The sequence below is a fragment of the Chionomys nivalis genome, chromosome 1 (assembly GCF_950005125.1).
Source record: "Chionomys nivalis chromosome 1, mChiNiv1.1, whole genome shotgun sequence".
NCBI lineage: Eukaryota > Metazoa > Chordata > Mammalia > Rodentia > Cricetidae > Chionomys > Chionomys nivalis.
The window spans coordinates 90,537,269-90,556,008 of NC_080086.1; the positions used below are offsets into that span (position 1 = coordinate 90,537,269).

At 42.3% G+C, this 18,740-nt stretch overlaps 1 protein-coding gene across 1 annotated transcript in view; it reads left to right on the plus strand.

Moving 5' to 3' along the window:
• The first annotated feature begins 345 nt into the window (after positions 1–345).
• Fam13a (family with sequence similarity 13 member A) overlaps positions 346–18,740 on the plus strand; it is an 88,624-nt gene continuing 70,229 nt past the window's right edge. Inside the window, exons 1-2 of the mRNA XM_057770136.1 lie at positions 346–574; positions 16,579–16,620. Of these exons, the coding sequence (XP_057626119.1) occupies positions 546–574; positions 16,579–16,620 (71 nt within the window). The 5' untranslated portion in view covers positions 346–545. The remainder of the gene's footprint in view (positions 575–16,578; positions 16,621–18,740) is intronic.

Genomic DNA, 18,740 nt, shown 5'->3' on the forward strand with positions numbered 1-18,740 from the left:
AATTTTAATTTTTTTAAGGTCTATTTCAAATCTTCCCTTGGGCCACGAAAATGCTTCATCTAGAGACGCTGTCTGTCCTTGACAATGTATTTCCTTGCTGCCCTTGCAGTTAAGCCACACAGGACTGGGCTCCGCTGCGGTTATTGGTTGTTCTTCACAGACTGACAAGCTTGTCTGAATCCGTTCAGAGGAAAAGTTTCAGGTTACAGGGGCTTGCCAAGCCCACTGAGGATCGAGCTGAGCCGAGCGGGGTGGGGACAGGAGGAGGAGCAGGAGGAGCCGAGCGGGAGGAGCAGCCAGAGGAGGAGCAGCCTTTCACACTCCGCTGCTCCTCCTCTGATTGGCTCCGGGTTTCAGCTGCTTCGCTGGAACAAAAGGTCAAAGTGGACTGCAGTGTAAATGTGGAGGCAGCCGATAAAAATCCTTGCCTGCAGCTGGAGGTGGAGAGACAGCGTCAGCTGCAGCAGGTTGTGTGCTCCGCGGGTCCTGCTCACCGGGCTTGGCTGGAAGACATTGGGGGATCCCGTGCAGATTCGCACACGAGGATGGCGTGTGAAATCATGCCGCTGCGAAGGTAGTGTTCGCTGCTTATGCTGTTTGCTATTTTCTGGGCAGTGTACCACAGTACTTGGCCAGTGCTCGGCATCATTAGTAACAGGCTGCAAACCTTGTGGTCTGTTCTTCACAGTGCTTTTCCTTAGAGTAGACAGAAACATTTAAAGAACGCACTGCTCTTTCGCTGACACTTCTGTCCAGTTGCGTGTGGTTGCTGAGTTCAGTTATATCCTTCTTTTAATGGAAGTGTATTTAAGCTAATACCTCTGAAACTCGAAGCAAAGCAGGTTTGCATCAGAACTGAGCAGGCTTCTCAGGTCTCTAGACTGTTAGAACACTTCAATGGGCTCACTAGATGTTCTCTAGGTAAGGACTTTCTCTCTTCACGTATATTATAATCATGGGAATAATCGTTGAGGACAATGTCTCTCCTTGAATAATTCTAGGTAGACTCGTAATCCAAATGACACTGGAGGAAAAAGCGCTGTGTAAGAGTGGTTGAGTCCAGGGTTCTGGCCCTGCTGCTGGGGAGTATTGAGGAGTCTCTGGGTCCCGTGGAGTAAACAGCTCTGCCTGTTAGCAAGCACACTGCTGGTGAAGTAGACAGGAGTGCTGTCTGCTGGAGTGTTAGTGGAAGGTCCCACGGTGATGCCTGAGCCCTGACCCCACAGAAAGTCGGAATTCTTCAAGGTCGCAGTTCATGGTTTACAAACTCGCTTTTATTAATCAAATGGTCACATTTTAATTGCGATTACTTTATGTACAGAAACATTCAGCTTCCTATAAATGCCTCATTTACAGTTTCCTATGTAAAATGATAGTTTCAGAAATCAAATAATAAGGAGAATTTATTGAAAAGAAAATCTAGACAATTGAATTTTTCTCTAAAAAACCATGCTACACATATCTTGATTGTGCTTTAACAACATAAATATGATGAAAACTTTTTCTTTTTGTGGTAGGAAGGTTCCTACGAACTGACTGGGGAGAGCTGGTATGGCCGTTTTTCTTTTGCTCTCCTGATATGTCCACTGCATTAGAAACTTGGTGTGGTGCTCAGAGTTCCTCTCCAGAGAAGTAATACTTTAATGTAGAAGGAAATCCTGGATAGAGGATTCTATGATTTTATATTAATTTGGCGGCAAAGTCCACATGCTTGAAGTTTCTAAAAGAATAAAACTAATTCCACGTTTTGAAATTTTAATGATGTCCAGTTTCAGAGTTGGGAACTTTTGTCTTTATGGTAATGTCAGTCCTCAAGAGTTCTACACAGGTTGTGGTTTAGATTTTTTTTTTTTAAATCATTGGTTATTACTAAACCCCGTTGCAGCTGCTTGCTAATAGAATGCCTGCTATGAAGACCAAGAAGAGCGATGTGATTTCCTGAAAATGATTTTACTTTGTTGGTCACTATGTGAACCGGGCGCTATCTAAATTTGCATTGAAGAATGCTGAGTCATGACTTTTGACCTCCAGTCACTGCACAGTAGCTCCCTGTGCAGTCAGGGTCCCCCCACTTCCAAGCTCAGAGGTTTGGTTTGACTGATTCCTGAGCAGTCTTCACTTCTAGTTTATTTCTGCTTTTGATTATAAGCTTCCTGGAGACGATGAGCAGGTATAAGCTTCCTGGAGACGATGAGCAGGTATAAGACGAGGCTTTCTGCACAAAAGTCCCTGGTGAGCCTAAGCGTTTAAGCAGACACCCTTGTGCTCCTGCAGTGTTCCTTCTGCTCTCAGCCCAACATCTTTGCATGTTATACTCCACGCTTCTTACAGAAATGCTAAGCATGGCTGAGGATCCCATCCTCAGTCTGCCCAAAGGAGACAGTTTGTAGAATTGTGCAGTGTTTCATCGTAGCAGAGTGCTAGAAACTGACGAGATAAACAGGTAAAGGATTAGCTTTAAATAACAAGTAAAGAAATTCATGCTGAATATTTGCAATGAAAATACTGGTGGAAATTCTAGTTAATGATTATAGCTTGTAAAAAGCTATTGACAGCTGGTCCATGCAGTAATCTAGCACTATACTGCCCAACATTGCCACATAGCATATTTAATATTGTGGCCTTATGAGAGGTATTCTTTTCAGTTTTGCCTGTTCAAAGAAAACTTACAACATTGTTTAATGTTTCCTCTCTATTCAAACACTACTGCCCTGCCAGTGACTGTGAGGTAGTTAAGACACAAGTTCTGCTGTCCCACAGCAGTAACGATGCAGAAGCATCACCAGACAATCGCAGTGCCATGTGGTGAATTCTGTAATACACAGCGTGATTAGGGTAATAACAGATGCACCCAGACGGATGCGCTTTACCCTGTGTTTTATTCAAGCTCATCTATGTGGCTGTTGTTATCAGAGCACACACATGTTCTGCGATGCCTGCCTAACTTATAATTTGCACAGATGACTTTTTAGCCTTCTTGATCGTGCTGTGCCGAGGTGTGGAAGGTGTTTTGTTACTGCTATTCTACAGCTGGGATGAGAATGCACACAAAAAGAAAGAGTGAGTTAAAACACCTTGGTCCTCTTTCCAGTCTTCTGATGTCTGTGAACTTTCCACACGGGCGTCAGCGAAGGCTTAGCAGTGGCTTCCTGTTGAAGTTCTGTCTCTTTGTGAGCTGTGCATCCCTCACAGTTCCTTCCAAATGACTTAGATTAGAGGAGGAGTCTTCTTAGATACTCCAAAGTGATCAAGCGGCCTCACAGTTTTTATGTTTTAAAGATTTCATTTCTATTTGAATCGTGTCAGGGAGAAAGTCTGCCTTGTGTCTTTAGAGGTCAGAAAGGGGCATCAGCATCCCTGGAGCTGGAGTTACAGGCGATTGTGAGCTGGTAACTGAACCCCTCTCCTCTGCAACTTCTCCCCCAGTTATGTGTAAAACTTCTAAAATATTTACATAATTCTTACAGTTCGCAATAAAAGAGCTCACTTTATAGCCTTTCTGTCTCTGAAAAGAGTCCCTGGAATAAATAATTTAAAAGGAGAGATTAAAGTGAAGAACTGTGTTAAGCATTAAAAAGATAGTAAAATTTTTACCTTTGCTGACTAAGGAGGCTGTGTTTTATCAGATCCCAGGTCAGCTGACCACTCAGCTCTGTGACTCACGATGTATTGATACTGCTTTCCCTGTGGTGTGTGACCCTGCAAGTGAGGATCTCTGCAGAGATTTCTGCAGCTAGACCTACGGTAGCAGACCAGGATGCACAGGCTTTGTCGTGAGAGCACTGCTTTGAGGTGCTAGACTCCCTTTCTAGTAGCCCCTAGCTCAGCTCAGCTCCACAACAGACTACGTCAAAGACAAAGCTATGGGGGCTAGTGATTAATTTAGCTTCCTCTCTTAAGTGTACTGGCGTCTCCATGCTCCAGAAAACACCCAGCTCGTGTCTGTGTTTATTTACTAGGTGAGAATCAGAGGCTGATAGTGTCTATATAAACTTCTTTTTCAGCGCTTCATCCAGAAAATGATGATGGCTAATATATATTTTCATCCAGAAAATGATAGTGGCTAATATATATTCTTGAATATTAATTATGCGATGGTGACTCATGTAATAATTTCAAATTCAGTGGACTTCAAAGAAGACTTAAAGCCACATGATTAGTTAGCATGTACTGATTGTTCAATATCTAAAATTCCGCTGACGCTTCCCATCAGAGGAATTCAGCCGACCTGGAAATGTTGGCCTTAAGAATATCCTTCAGCAAACACCTCACCATTGACAATGGGATGACATCTGTGGTCACTGGTGAAAGCCCAGGCCATATGGACACCGATACTCCTGAGCTGCTCTGTGGTGTTAGAGGGCCCTCTGCTGCTCATGGTCATGATGCCTCGCCTCCCTGCCTGCCAGCACAATATAAGGAGTTAAAAGCTATCTCCCTTCAGGCCTCTGTGGGTTGTGTTTCTGAATTTATTTCTTATTGACAATATGGACTTTATTTGAAAGTGACAAACTTAAAAGGAAATGAGACCTCTGTGGACTCTGTTTTCTCTGTGTAGTGTTTTCCTTGCCTGTAGAGCAGAGATGTTTGCAGTTGCTCATGTAAAGAAGATACTTTGGTCAAGCATAATGGTACACACCTTTAATCCCAGAATTTAGGAGGCAGAGGCAAAAGGATCTCTGTGGGTTAGAGGCCAGCTGGTCTACATAGTGAGCTCCAGGGCAACCAAAGGTAGTAGTGAGAACTTTTGACCTTTTCTCAAAAATACAAAAAAAAAAGGTAGTATGAACTAAAGCAAGGACACTTTGTGTCCCGGAGACTGAGAAGGCGGAGGTGTTTGGTATCTCGTGCTGCTACTTGTGCCCTAAGTTAGATCCCTCAGCACGCACGTTAAAGCAGGGCATGGCTGATGGATAGCTAGATCGTACTTTGGTAATCCATTCCTTAGTTCATGGACCTTTCCTCCTTTTCATCTAATGTTTAAATACTTACTTTTAACTTTATTTATTTATCTATTTTGCTACTTTTGCAATCTTATACACTTGTATAGTTAATTTTAGTCATATGCAGAAATAGCTTTGGGAAATTCTGAAAATAGGGTCTCTGCTTTAGAGGCAGAGGGATGCTTAGGGATTGTCTAAATCTCTTTCATTTCTCATGTGACTAAACCCAAACTCCTGGAAACAAAATAGTTGCCTAGTCAAGTACATAAAAACACATACAAAATCCCTACCCAGATATCTAAATAAATGCCATTTATATACAAAGTCGATAATCATGGTGTGAGGGGAGATTAACGGCACGGTTGCAGGGAGCTGTCATTATCCAAAAGAGAAACACACTAGCCAGAATAAAGGGAAGTGTTCTGCTCCTTTTGTTCCCAAAAACATGGAAGTCTGTGGGACAGACACTCATTTATTCCAGAGATCGAAAGTACGTCTGTGGCCAGAGATGATCCCTAGGTAGGCATGAAGTAAGTGCTCATTAAACACTTAAATTGGAGACCATAGGCAATATTGGTGGAAACATCGGAACTCTGTTCTCCACATAATTTCGAAGGGTTTCCATTACAAATGATAAAAATATTCTATGCCAAAATACTGCAAATAACATATTCAGTTAATTGCTCTATGCATATATAGCAATTTGGAAGGTTTTTTACCTGACAAATAAGGAAGTTGTTTTTAGCTCATTTCCTACAACTGTTGTAACTGTTGATTTAGGGAAAACAAAAGTATTATTTTATATGCTTATCAAAATTTGAAGTTGTCCTCTAGTTCTTTCTGTGCTAAAGGTGATTATGGCCTGCCATTTGGGATTGTTTCTGCTTCATTGTGTTTAATGTGGGGCACTTAGACTCTCATTCCTAGTACAGCAGCACCTGCTTTGTGTTCAGAGAGAAGCTGTGCTGTCAACACGGGCAATCCAGGAGACTCACGGGAGCTGTGTTACATTCGGGCTTCATTTATTCTACTCAATAAACACCCCAAAACAGGATTCCTAATTCCAAGTTGTATGAAGTGTTTTCAGAGTGCACAGCCTGAGGGGGATGCCCTGGAGGAGATTACTGCACTCATTTTATAAGGGAAAGACTCGCAGATGGACTTCACTGGGACCAAGTATATGTCCATACGCTTTAAAAGTTTTAAGTCACTCTCTTGAGCTATGTGTTTTTCTGGTACGGATTTGCCTGTCTGTCTTCAAATTTAATATTCCTTCCAAGTTCCGCATTGTCACCTTGCGATTGCACTCTAAAGCCAGTCTGTTTCGTCAACTACAGATTTATAGCTATTATTGCCAAACCGTCGAATCCTGGATCCCACGGACAAAAACAACCACTTCTCAGCAAATCTTCCCAAAGCCAAGTTGTTTAGTCTCAGCTTGAGAAAGATGTATGGGTGGGAACAGTGGGCCTGGTGAACTATAAGTGTAGTTAACAAACAAGATAGATGGAAGCCTCAGAAGATTGTTTTTATATTAAAGTACCTATGTAGTTAAATAAAAATAGAGAGTGTGAGGGGTTGAGTGTTAAGTGGAATTAAGACTCCTAAGGGCTCGGTTTAGAAAGGATCAGATAGAAGAACAAAACTCAGGAAACTTGACTCCAAGAACTAGCTTGAAGACCCAGGTAGATTTGCTCAAATCCCATCGCATGAACAGAGCTAAAAGCACAGCACAAATGGCAAAGGCGGTCAACAAAGCAAAGATGCAACCGAGTCTTGCTGCTCTGTCAAGGTGAAAATAACCCTGAAACAAAATTAGAAGCCCGACACTGGCCAGAACAGATCACTCTTATGCTCACACACTGCACAGACAACTAACTGACACCTTCACACACTTCATAGGTCACTCGCACATTCACATACTGCACAGACCACTCACACACTGCACAGACAGACAACACACTCACTCACTGCACAGACAACCACTCACACACTCATACACCCCACATACTACACAGACCACTCATACACTCACACACACTCACATACTGCACAGACCACACACTGTGGTGTTTTGTAAATGACTTTTATTTGTTTTCATTTCCTTCACTTAAAAAAAAAGCACAGGTAATTGGGAGCATAGGGAACATGGGAAAGGGCTGAAGGGGAAAGGAGAGGCAGGGAAGGGCGCAGAGAAAAATGTATAGCTCAATAAAATCAATTTTGAAAAAAAAAATCACAGGTGCCCCTCTCCCATGGGTACCACTGTCCCAGGTCACAGCTAGTTACTGTACTCAGTGTTCCCCATCACATCACCACGTTGCTTCCCTGGGCCTCCAAAGCCCATTATCTTGTCATCCTGTGAGTAACTCTTCATCTATCCATCCTCTTTTCCCCTATAACGGCTGTGTGGCCCTTGGGATTCAGCGTGGTTTATCTCACAAATCTCATCAAACCTAGCAGAGTACACAGTGCTGCGGAGACCAAGGGTTAGAGACAGACTGTGCTGGCAGCATCTCGTCTTCACAGCTAATTAGCCCTCCTTGAACATGTTTATCTCGCCTGAAAGATCCGATCGCTCATACTTTCCTCTAAGGATGTCTGGGGAGTGAAGAAGACAATGTGTATAAACTCTTAGCCCAAAAAGCTTGGCCTGCAGGAAACTTTCAGTTGGCAGTAAGTAGTTGTCTATCCCTGCCTGTGAGTTCTGGGAGGGTAGCCATCATACTGCCTGTGCATCGTGGGCACCCGTGCAGGTGAGTGCCGAACCCACACTCCCTGAGCTGCTCACCACCCTATTCCCCTCCCCCAACTACAGAATCACAGAAGAGACTGCTACCTGGACAGTCCTCCCCAGGAGGGAGCCGCAGCGGGAGATGATGGGGAGAGGATGATTGGCAGTGCGGCTGCACCTCTATCATTGTCCCCAAAACTACATGCAGAATTTACCATGTGGGAGATTATATACCTATAAAGGAAAACTCTCTTAGTCGGTCATTGAAATTCTGGAACTCTAGTAAATGTTGGAAGGAGTTAGTTCCTCTTCTTTCCTTCTCCCCTCTGAGGATATCTACCTGTTATTCTGTTTTAGTGACTAGACTTGAGTATATTTGACTTAATGACTAATGCTCCAAAAATATTTCCCCATCAACTAAGCCCAACTGCTGCAAAGAGCTACTCCTGGGTTTTGCATTCTAATTCACCGCCCCACTAAGAGGTGCTTTCTATTGGTATTGCAGAATAACAGTGGCCATCGCTTTCCTGTACAAGACCTTGATGGCACAGGAGATCTTCTAGCTGCCTTGAAATAAGTTTAAAATAAACCAAGATTTTTTTTTTTTAAGTTTCAAACAACCTTTGGATTTCCAGTGAGGTCAAATAGCTTTCTTTTCCTGTTCTCAAGCCAGAGCAAACATTGGTGAGGCCATACTCAAACAGCGCTTTGCCTGAACATATCCTCTTCTGGGTTCTGCACACACCACAGAGTACTGTTTACACTGCAGGTGTACTCAGAGGACTCCTGCCTCTAATCGTGCAGTCAGAGAAAAGACATTATTTTCTTTTCCTTCAGTAAGTATGGTAGAAAACCCAGACTCTAGTGGCAATCCCGTTAACTTTTGAGTAGAAAAGAACAAGGTCATTGAAAATAATTGGCATACGGCTTCTTCCACATGTTCTCGTTGTCTACGCTGATCTCACAAACGGTAGTGGACATCTTAAAAATAGGTAACTAAAGCATTGTGTGAACACTCGGCAAAGTTTTGATGCTGTTTCTATTCAACAGGCGTTCACTGGGCCCATCCACTGAATTAGGTACCTAGCTAGGTGCCCGGACACCTAGACAAAGACTCATCCTAGTAGTGAGACAAACTTGGGCGCCCGACGTGCCCCACTGTGTGCTGCATGCTCTTATACAGCTGTGACCAGGATGTGGGAACCTGGAGCTGAAGGAACAGGTCCCTTAATCTGGTAAAGCTTTCCCAGGTTAAATGGCCCTTGAGATAAGGCTCAAAGCATTTCCCAAGCAGAGAGAAGTGTGGAGTGGGAAGGAGGAGCACTGTGTGCAAAAGCAGAGGGCTACAGAGTCCAGCGAGAGAAGTTTATTGTAGAAGCATAGAGGGCTGAGGCAGGAGGGACTTGATGTGGCAGGTTTCAGCTTTTGAACTGACGACAAATGCAGTGGGAAAGTAGAATAGGGGAAGCGTCGTGCCAAGCAGGGACTGAGTATTGCCACTATGGAAGAGTGTCACCGTGAACCTGGAAGGGCTGGATGCAAGAGACATGGAGGGCCTTGGCATGGAGTTTGGTGCCTGACCAAAGATGGGGGAAAGGGATCAACTTTGAAGAGAACACTTGGCTTGTTAATGCGATCTAAATGCTGTAGCGAGTGTGAGTGCTCCTCTTGTGCTGTGGCTTCTAAACAAGTCTAGGAGAAAACACAGTGTCCAACCAGTTAGCAGGTGGTAGAGGCTTGCACACCTTCTAACCGGATGGAGGGATGCAAAGGAAATGGAAGAGCAACTTTTACTTCCCCACTCCTGGAGAAGACTTCCACTCTCCCTTCCATCACCTGCAGCTAGCGTCAAACCACCCGGTTTCTTAGACATTGCAAGCTGTTTATCACACAGCCAGAGCTGAACAGAGTGTGTGGGTGCACTTGGAATAGAATGAGATGATTCTTCGTTTCTTATAAAAATAATAAATAGTTCTTTGATTTTTCTTTTAAACACAAAGTCTTATGTTGCCCAAGCTGGCCTCAAACTCAAGCTGCTGGTCCTCCCATCTCCACTTTCCCCAGTGATGGGATTGCAGGCATGTGCCAGCACACCTGGCTTTATGGAAATTTGGGGGCTGAACCCAGAGATTTTTTTGTACATGCTAACAAGCTCTCCTACCAACTAAACCACTTTCCAGCCTGAATATAGAAGACAGTACAGGTTATTAAGAACGTTGCAGTCGTTGGGTAAGAAGTTCCTAAGAAGCATGCAGAGCGTCTCCTTTTAGGCTCCTGAGAAACGCTCCTAACAGTTGCCCATGTAGTCAGGGGAGGCTATCCAAGAGACTTGGAGGCATTCTGTCAGTTCCTTTGGCCTTCCAGAACTATGCCATTATGTTCACCACCAGGCACAGCTGGACCAGTTTTTTGTAGTTTTCCTCTCCCTCCATAGAGTCAACAAATGGCTGTTTGGGGGTTTTTGTTTTTTGTTTGCCTTTTTTTTCTTTTGGCAAAGAAGACGACTTTCTTCATGAGCAGACCTCAACTCAGGAGCCTTCCCTGAGGGCATCACACAGTATACACGGGAACACAGTATTTTAGAACTCTGTTTCTATACTCTCGGCCATAGCCTGCCTGTGTTCACAAGTTAGGACCCTTATTTTGCATATATCTATTTTATATTTATACAACAGTTATGCAGCACATCATAATGGAAAATATCCAAGCAACATAAGAACAATCTGATGACATTTGTGCTAGTGTTTGTATGTGAGTATGTAGTTGCAGGAAGCGTAGTTCAACAGAGTGAGAGTCTTGCCTGGAAATGAAATCCAACGTCTGGTGATCCCCGGGAACAGCTGACCTTGTCTCCAGAGCATATCCTTTTGCAAGGTTGGGCATGTTCGGATTCAGAAGAATTTGAAAACAAACAAGCAAACAAAAATAGTGAGCATTTCAATCAGTATATAGGTTTGTGAGGACTGATGTAAAAAATTGTTTTCAAAAGTGTCAAGTGCCACCACCCAGGAGCTTAGAAGGGCAGAAATGTGTTATCTCAGGTTCCATCATCTCTGCAGACCTGGGGTTTGCTGCCCAGCCTCTCTGCAGGAGTGAGGCAGTGGTGTGCAATAGGTCCTGAAACAACACACCATGTCCCCAAGCGCTCGACCATCTCCATTCAAGTTTCCCTTTTTCATCATGACACAGTCACACTGACTCAAGCCTTAAGGGCTACATTTCAACTTGATTGCCTCCTAAAGGCCTAGTTTCTTTTTTTTTTTTTTTGCCATAAAAGCATTTATTAAAAGGGGAGAAAGGGGAGAGGGAGGGAGAGAGGGAGAGAGAGGGAGAGAGAGGGAGAGAGAGAGAGAGAGAGAGAGAGAGAGAGAGAGAGAGAGAGAGAGAGAGGAAAGAGAGGGAAAGAGAGGGAAAGAGAGGGAAAGAGAACCAGAGAGAGCGCGGCCACGCTGAAGAAACAGAAGGAGACGGCCTAGTTTCTAAACATGGTCAGATCCTGAAGTTCAGGGGCATTGAACTTCTCTGTGTATTTGACAGGCAATGATTTATATGCACACCTAGAAGTCGGTTAAAGATTTCCACCCACAATAAAGAAACTTGTATATATGCCTTGGGCTTAGCTAAGTGGCAGAGTGCTTGCTAACATCAGGCACTCAGGCTCTAGATTCAGAGGGTGCACCACCAGAGAGAGAGAAAGAGAGGGAGGGAGAGATGAGGTGAGAAAGAAGGATGAGGGGGTGGAAGAGGAAGGAGGAGGAAGAGGAAGGGGAAGGGGAACAAGGAGGAGGGGAAGGGGAAGAGGAAGAGGAAGAAAAAGAAGAAGAGGAAGAAGAAAGTAGATAGGGTTTCCTTAAACCTTGGAAAGTCATTTGTCTCTCAGTTTTGTTGGACAAGTAACACCTTTCAGGCTGGTTAAGCTCTCCCATGTTTGCATTTCTTCCTTGGTTGGAGAAAGCCAATCCTCTTAAAGGAAGGTAATTTGTGTTTCTATGGGCTGTGTGTAGCATTCTTAGTAACAAACACAGGAGAAAAACTGTAAAACTGCTGCTTGGGATTATAAGAAAGAATTGTAAATAACTCCTCAAATTACAACCACAAACATTTAGCTATGAACTGATTGAAAACTTGTACACTCATTTTCCAGAAAGCATAGAGATTTGTGTACCTTTTGTGTTGTTTTCTCTTATTGAATGGGACCAACACCAAAACCTAAACATCAGAACAGCACAGGGTGCCACTGTCCACCTGTCATGGCCTGTGGTCAGTGCCCGAGCGAGGACCAACTGAGACCACTCAGGTAAAGTATAGCACTTCAGGACAGGCCGCAAGGAACTAGCATCACTTCCTTCCCGTCCTCACAGAGAATGTAGGCGGGCACTTTGTACAGTGCCAAGTGGAGGGGAAACCTGAGTCCTCAGAGATTCGCTTAGCTCTCTGCTTTTGCCTGCTCACTTCCTCTTTTCGCCTTTTGCTTTTTTAAGACCTCACAGATGGTTTTCCTCATTTCTAGAAAGAGTGGAAAACAATTTTTAGCATTGCCTATTTTTCAGTATCCAAGAAACACTTTAAATATCTCCTATTTTAACTTCATTGAAATTACATTTAAAGAATGAAGATAAATATGTAAATTATGTTAATTTTTTAGTAATCAGCCCCAAGGGATTAGAAAGTAGAATTAATTGGATTGTTTGTGAGAACATTGGAGAAGACACTGAATGGAATGACAGTGTGGAGACACATTGAACACCTTTTTCTGGGAATTCTCCCATCAGTATTTGGGGTGTTTGTTTGTTTGTTTCAGTTTCTGGTTTTTTTTTTTCACACATAAAGCACCATGCTTTTTCTGTTCCTAGTTAGCTTGCTGTCCAGTGATCTGCATAGGCATCACGTTCTGTGGTTCCAAAGCTCATGAAGCGATCCCCAGGGTAGGCGTCGTTTATGCCTATGATTCATCGATGCTGAGCGTTTTAGGAGAGTTCAGAAGGGCCTGCTAACACCTGATTCCTCAGTTCCTGACACTTCAGTTGTCTGGGGTCTATGCTAAACATTCTTTCCACAAGCAGTTTTTTTGGAGACTCCAACACCTTACACCTGAGAAAGGACAGTGAGCATCCCCTTGTGTTACATGAACAGCAAAAGAAAAGCAATTGAGTCCCAAACTGTCTGTCTGCCACTAGCACCGCCTCACAGCCCAGCTCTCTCCTTCATCCACAGTGGTGACTGCGCTTGGTCTTTAAACTTGAAAGTGAATCAGAATTTCAAGTTTAGAATTCAGGCAAAGGATTATACTTAATTTAGAATGTAAGTGAAGTCATTCAGTATCATTAGACATGACCAAGACTGTCAAGATACATATTCGTCAAGAATTTAAATAGTTTGGGGCCAGGAACAAAAGTATATTTGTTTTGACCACTGTATAGAAATGATTGTCTTTTCTAATGTTTCCCATTCTGAACTGTCAGTTTTGTGAAAGAGTTCATTTTTCACATTGCTGTTAAAAAGAACAATCTTGGATTTTTTTTTTTTTAACTTAAAGTGACTTCAAAAATCAGGGTAGCTTGAAATGTTTATCTAAATTTTTCTACTATTAATAGAAACTTGGGAGTCAGATATTGGGGTGAAAACCTGATACGTCCAAAGAACAGAGGAATAATCAGCTGACCTGCCTCTCTATGTTTCCCAGATTGAAAAAGTCCTCAAAGTCTTCAAGTCCCTCCCTACTATTTCTTATGCTGGGTCCTCGGTACCTCTATGGTTAATTCCAGTCAGTTAGTCCTTGACTCTGCCCCCTGATTCAAGGTTAACTTTATTAGCAGTCTCGGAGTGTCAGTGCGAACAAATATCCCAGAGCAGTAGCTAACTGTTCCTTAAAGTTAATTGCTTTAATTCATTTAAAATCAGTGCTTTAGCTGTTTGTATTGCACACCTTTGTCACAAATCATACAACTTTTAAGAACAGAAGAAGAAGAAATATGTCCAGTATTTATCCAATTTGATTTATTTACCCTCATTTTCTTTTCATATATTTTGTTCCATAAATGGACTGCATTATGCTGAATACTATTTATCCGTAAAATGTAATATATAAAGTTTGTTTCATTTTATTTAAATCTCTGTGCTTTCCTTTTCTCTTTTATAACACTTAAACCCGATCAAAATGACAGTCTAAACTTATAGTTTCTGACTTTGTGCCTCATTGATGAATTTACTTTGTGCCAACACTACCTGAAGAGATGTTTGCTTATGATCAAAACTTGTGTTTCCATCAAGACTGTCATGGTGGCCCACACCTTTAACCCCAGTGCTAGGCAGACATTCAAACAACTGAGCCACATCCCTGACCCATGACAAACTATAAACATCCATTAGAAGTCAATAAACAACCAAGACAGTGTCAGGTGTAAAAATACATTGTACTCACCACTGGCCAACGTTAGTGATGTGGGAATATTGGGGTGTCTTTGAGGACACCAGGGCCTTTCACAAAGGTCAGGGTCCCAGAAAATAGAATGGCCACCAAAGTGACCCCAAGCCAGTGACTTTCATGTTCTTGTCTAGAGAACTCAAGGAATGAACTTTGAGAACCACAGAGGGTAAGTTTTAGAGAGAAGTTTGGTCTACACTGTCTTACGAGAGAGTGAAGACAGGGCTCCTGTGTAGCAGCAGGGTCCTTGTGGGTGGGACCCCATCAAGCTGCCGGTTTGGGGGATCTTTTTAAAGAACTTACAGCACACAGTGGGCTGAGGCATAGGGAGAGGATGAGCTAGTCGGTCCAGGTGGCCCAGTCTTGAGTTCTGATTCACTGGCATTCTCATGCACAGTTTGCACCAAGGAAAAAAGACAAGCAGCCCAGGAACTAGCATCCGCATCCCCCACCAAAGCATTCTCTGCCCTGATGCTTTGCAGTCTCTGCCCTACCTGTCCAGTTTCTATTACCTGTTCTCATCATTGCTTGGATGGGTTTTGTTCCCACTTTGAGCCAGCTTTTCTGGATAAATGAAAGCAAAGTCCAAGTTCAGGAATAGTCTTTAGGAGGATCCAAAGGCAATAAGTAGTTTATTCCATTTATGTGGGAGACTGCTTCTGTTTCCTACAAAGACGTGTAGCAGTCACCGACAAGAACACTGGTGGAAGGCCAGCCTTGTGCTGAGCTCGATACCATCTAGAAATGTGGCCCAGCTCAGGTCTGGAGATGGCTCGAAACAAAGTTATAAACTTACATAAAAAGGAGCTTTTCTGGGATTGATACTGTAAATCCATTGCCTGCTTCTCATGGGAACTTTAGAGGTGACAGTGTCAGAAGAACTTGTCAGGAGGTTGGACATGCCTGCAAACTCTTAGCACTTAAAAAATATCTGGCCAATTTAATGCCCACACGATACATTATGTTAAGCATGTGAATTCACTGTGCCTTGTTTCGTGTGAGCATTAAGGAGTTCGGATCTGAGAAAGACTTATACCCTCACGTCACAACACGGGGCAATATTCCTCTCCTGTACCTTGAAGTCATTACAAGTGTGTACTGGTAGCTTTGCTGGCAGTTTTGACCACAGTATCTCTTTAATACAGAGTCCTTGATTAGAGAGCGAAGGCAACTGCTTTGTCGAATGCTTTCTAGAAAGAGTTTGAAGTCAAACACGTAAGGTATCTTGTGTGAAGTTAGCTCCCTGTAAAAACACTGCTCCAGATAGCTTCAGTGCAGCCAACCTGACTATTCCCAGACGTGGTCACCTCTAACTCTTATACTTTCCAGCTGAGTGGTACCAGCTTTGCCCTTAGCCCATCCACATTATTCTGCAACGAAGCAATCCATCGCCCCTCACATGGGAAGAAGTGTACAGCTAAATTGTGCCTGTGTATGTATGCATGTGTACATAAAGCACGAAGATGCTATGAACAGCAATATTGTTGACAACACTGGCAATAGAACAGCTGAGCAAGATTAAAAATGGCCAAAAATCAAAGGAGATTGAAAATAGTGTGTCAAATTGTACACACCCTATTCTAGTTAAAATGTAACTTTTTTTTCAACTCTTAGGACAAGTGTGTGTGGGTAAGGGAGAGAGAGAGAGAGAGAGAGAGAGAGAGAGAGAGAGAGAGAGAGAGAGAGAGAGAGAGAGATTACATTCCTGTAGTAAAATCTTGTTGACTTCCAGGTCAATATTGTCTGTTGAATCCAGCATTTGCATTTTCATGAATGATGCTGAAGAAAACAAGCAGGAGAGACTCACTTTATGCTTTTATAACAAAAGGCAGTCTATTAGAAGAAAACATGTTAAGGAAAACTCTTGCATGTATTTTACATTTAAAAAATTAAATACCTTTATATTAAGCTTCCTCTTATTTCCGTTTGTTTAAGGAGCTTGAACTGTGCTGAGAATTTTCTTTACATATGCCCCTGATATCCGTATCAGGTTCTACTTAGCAGAGAAGCCCCGGAAGAAGAAATGGCGTGAGATTTGCCTAAAGAGATGAGCTTTTCACTGCGAGGAACTCACTCTTGCAGTTAGCCCATGACTTCACAGAGATAGTTCATTGCTAATTTTACTTTTGCAATTAGCTTTGTTAAAATAATTGTGTCTGCAATAATTTGTAGAGGATGTGTGTAATATATGAGTATTTGAATAAACTTGTTGGACAATATAGTAAAAAGCTGCTTCTTGAAATGTGATATAAATTACTTCTGCTTTAGGCTTATCTGAGAATACGTCAATGGGCTGGCTTCTTTGAAGAACTAATTTAGGCTGGCTAGATCCCAGGGAGAAGGTTTTGTTAATTTGAATCCATTACAAGATCAGCGGTAATATGCCACAATTTGTGACAAGTACAACAGAATTTTCATAAAATTTACATGTGCTTTTAATAGATATCGTATTAATTCACCGTTTGTTTTTCTTTTAGCTCACAGGAAGAAGAACGACCTTTGTCACCTTTCTATTTGAGGTATTTATTTATTATTTTGTCTTATTTTGGTCTACTATAGGACATAAAGGTGAGTTAAGGTACTGTTGGGTTTATTTGCCCATTTTTCTTTTCTATCTTTTTCTTTTCTTTGAGACAGTCTTATATATTCCAGATTAGCTAGTTTACTACGCAGCTAAAGATAACTTTGAATTTTGATCTTCCTACCTGTACCTCTGGAGTCCCAAGATCATGTGCTACCACACTTTTTTTTGTGGTGCTGGGATGTTGCTTTTACTGTTTCATATCATTGAAAAGACTGGGATGAGATATTTTTATTTTAGACTCAGCATTTAGATTCAAAACTACTTGCTGCTTAGGCAGTATGTAACCAAAGTAAAAACAAAACAAAACAGAACAAAAACCAGGCACACACCATATTGTTAGCATACACAAAGTCCTAGGCTCAGTCCTGGCACACAGAGACCTGTGTGTGTGCATGTATGTGCATGCATATGTTCATGCATCTGTGTGTGTGTGTGAGCGCGTGCGCACATGTGTGTGTGTGCATACAGTCCCCAGCATTCTGAAGAAGCCTTAGATTCTTCTAGCTCATTTTGGGGGGGAGTAGTGAAACAATAAACTAAATACTCAGCAATTTTATGGAACTCAGAGTTGTTTCTAGCATTTGCAGGTCCAGAATAACAACCATTAATAGCATCAGGTTAAGCTAACAGACTTCAGGACAGAAGTTAGGTGAAATCACACTAGTAAGTGATACCTGCCATGTCACTGGATTGCCTTATCTTCTCTGTATGAGCCACCCGACTGGGATTTAGAACCAAGTCTTCCTTATTGCATATCTTTCTTACCCTCCCACTTCAAAGGTCTCTAAAATATCTAGAATAGTGGTTCTCAACCTTCCCAGTGCTATGACCCTGTAACAATAGAATTGTTTTCGTTGCTACTTCATAACTGCAACTTTGCTACTGTTATGAATTATAATGTAAATATCTGATATGTGACACTATGGAAAGGTTGTTTGACTCCCAAAGGGGTTGCGACCCACAAGTTGAGAACCACTGTGCTAGAATATCATACAACCACATAAACTAAATTGCTGAGCTTTTTAGTCTTGCCTTAATTTTAAAGTCTAGTTTTTAAAGGAAATATCAAGATATGTAACACCTAACTTGTTTATTTACCTATGATTTATTTTCTTTCAACCGAATTTGTTGCAATCACCACTGAGTTAGATTCAGACTTCATTTCAATAGTTTGGAAATGTGTCACAGGATGCCAGGCACAGCCGAGTGACTGCTTTCCTGATGCTCTGCCCTCCAGCACACTGTGTAACAGGTTTCGGGTTGAGGCAGCCCACCAGAGGTTGTTGTTTTTAAATCCTGGTTTCATCCTAACTGAATCTGCATATTCTGATCACGGGCAATTTCAGCTGTGCAGTCACTGTGGGCTTGTGAAGGTGTCATCCCAGAAGTCTATAGTGACTCCCAGATCACTATGTAAACGTGGGTGGTAATGGCAAACTGATCAGTGATCGCTGGCTTGTAAGGGCGGTTAAGCTTCAGAGAGCACAGGACTGGATCACTGGATCCTGCCACCTATTCAAAGTCGTTTTCATACTGTCTTAATTTTGTTATCCTGGGGGACAACAGTCTCTGTTTTAAGTAGTATTGAATTTTATTTTTGTTTACTGTATTTAAGATAGATAGCAAAAATGGGTTAAGCCTTCAAAAGTATATACTGGTGTTTTACAGTATGAAACTGTGATTTTTTTTTCTCATTACCTAGACTATAATATTGCCATAATATCTGTCTGAAAAAAAAAAAAACCTCTCGATTGGTAGAATGAAAGTAAGATGAAGGAGCTGGGGAGATGGCTCAGTGGTCAAGTGTGCCTGCTGCTCTTCTGAGTCCTATTCCAGAATCCATGTGGTAGTCCACCGAAGCCTGTACTCCAGTTCCAGGGGATTGGATACCCACTGCGGACCTCTTAGGGCCCCAGGCACTGGACACAAACATACATACATGAAGGGAAAACATCCACACACATAAAGTTAAAAGAAAATCTAAAATAAAATTGTTAGAAAGTAAATTAGGATAAAAGAAAGTTTATAGTGTATTTACTGGGCTCTGAATGCAAG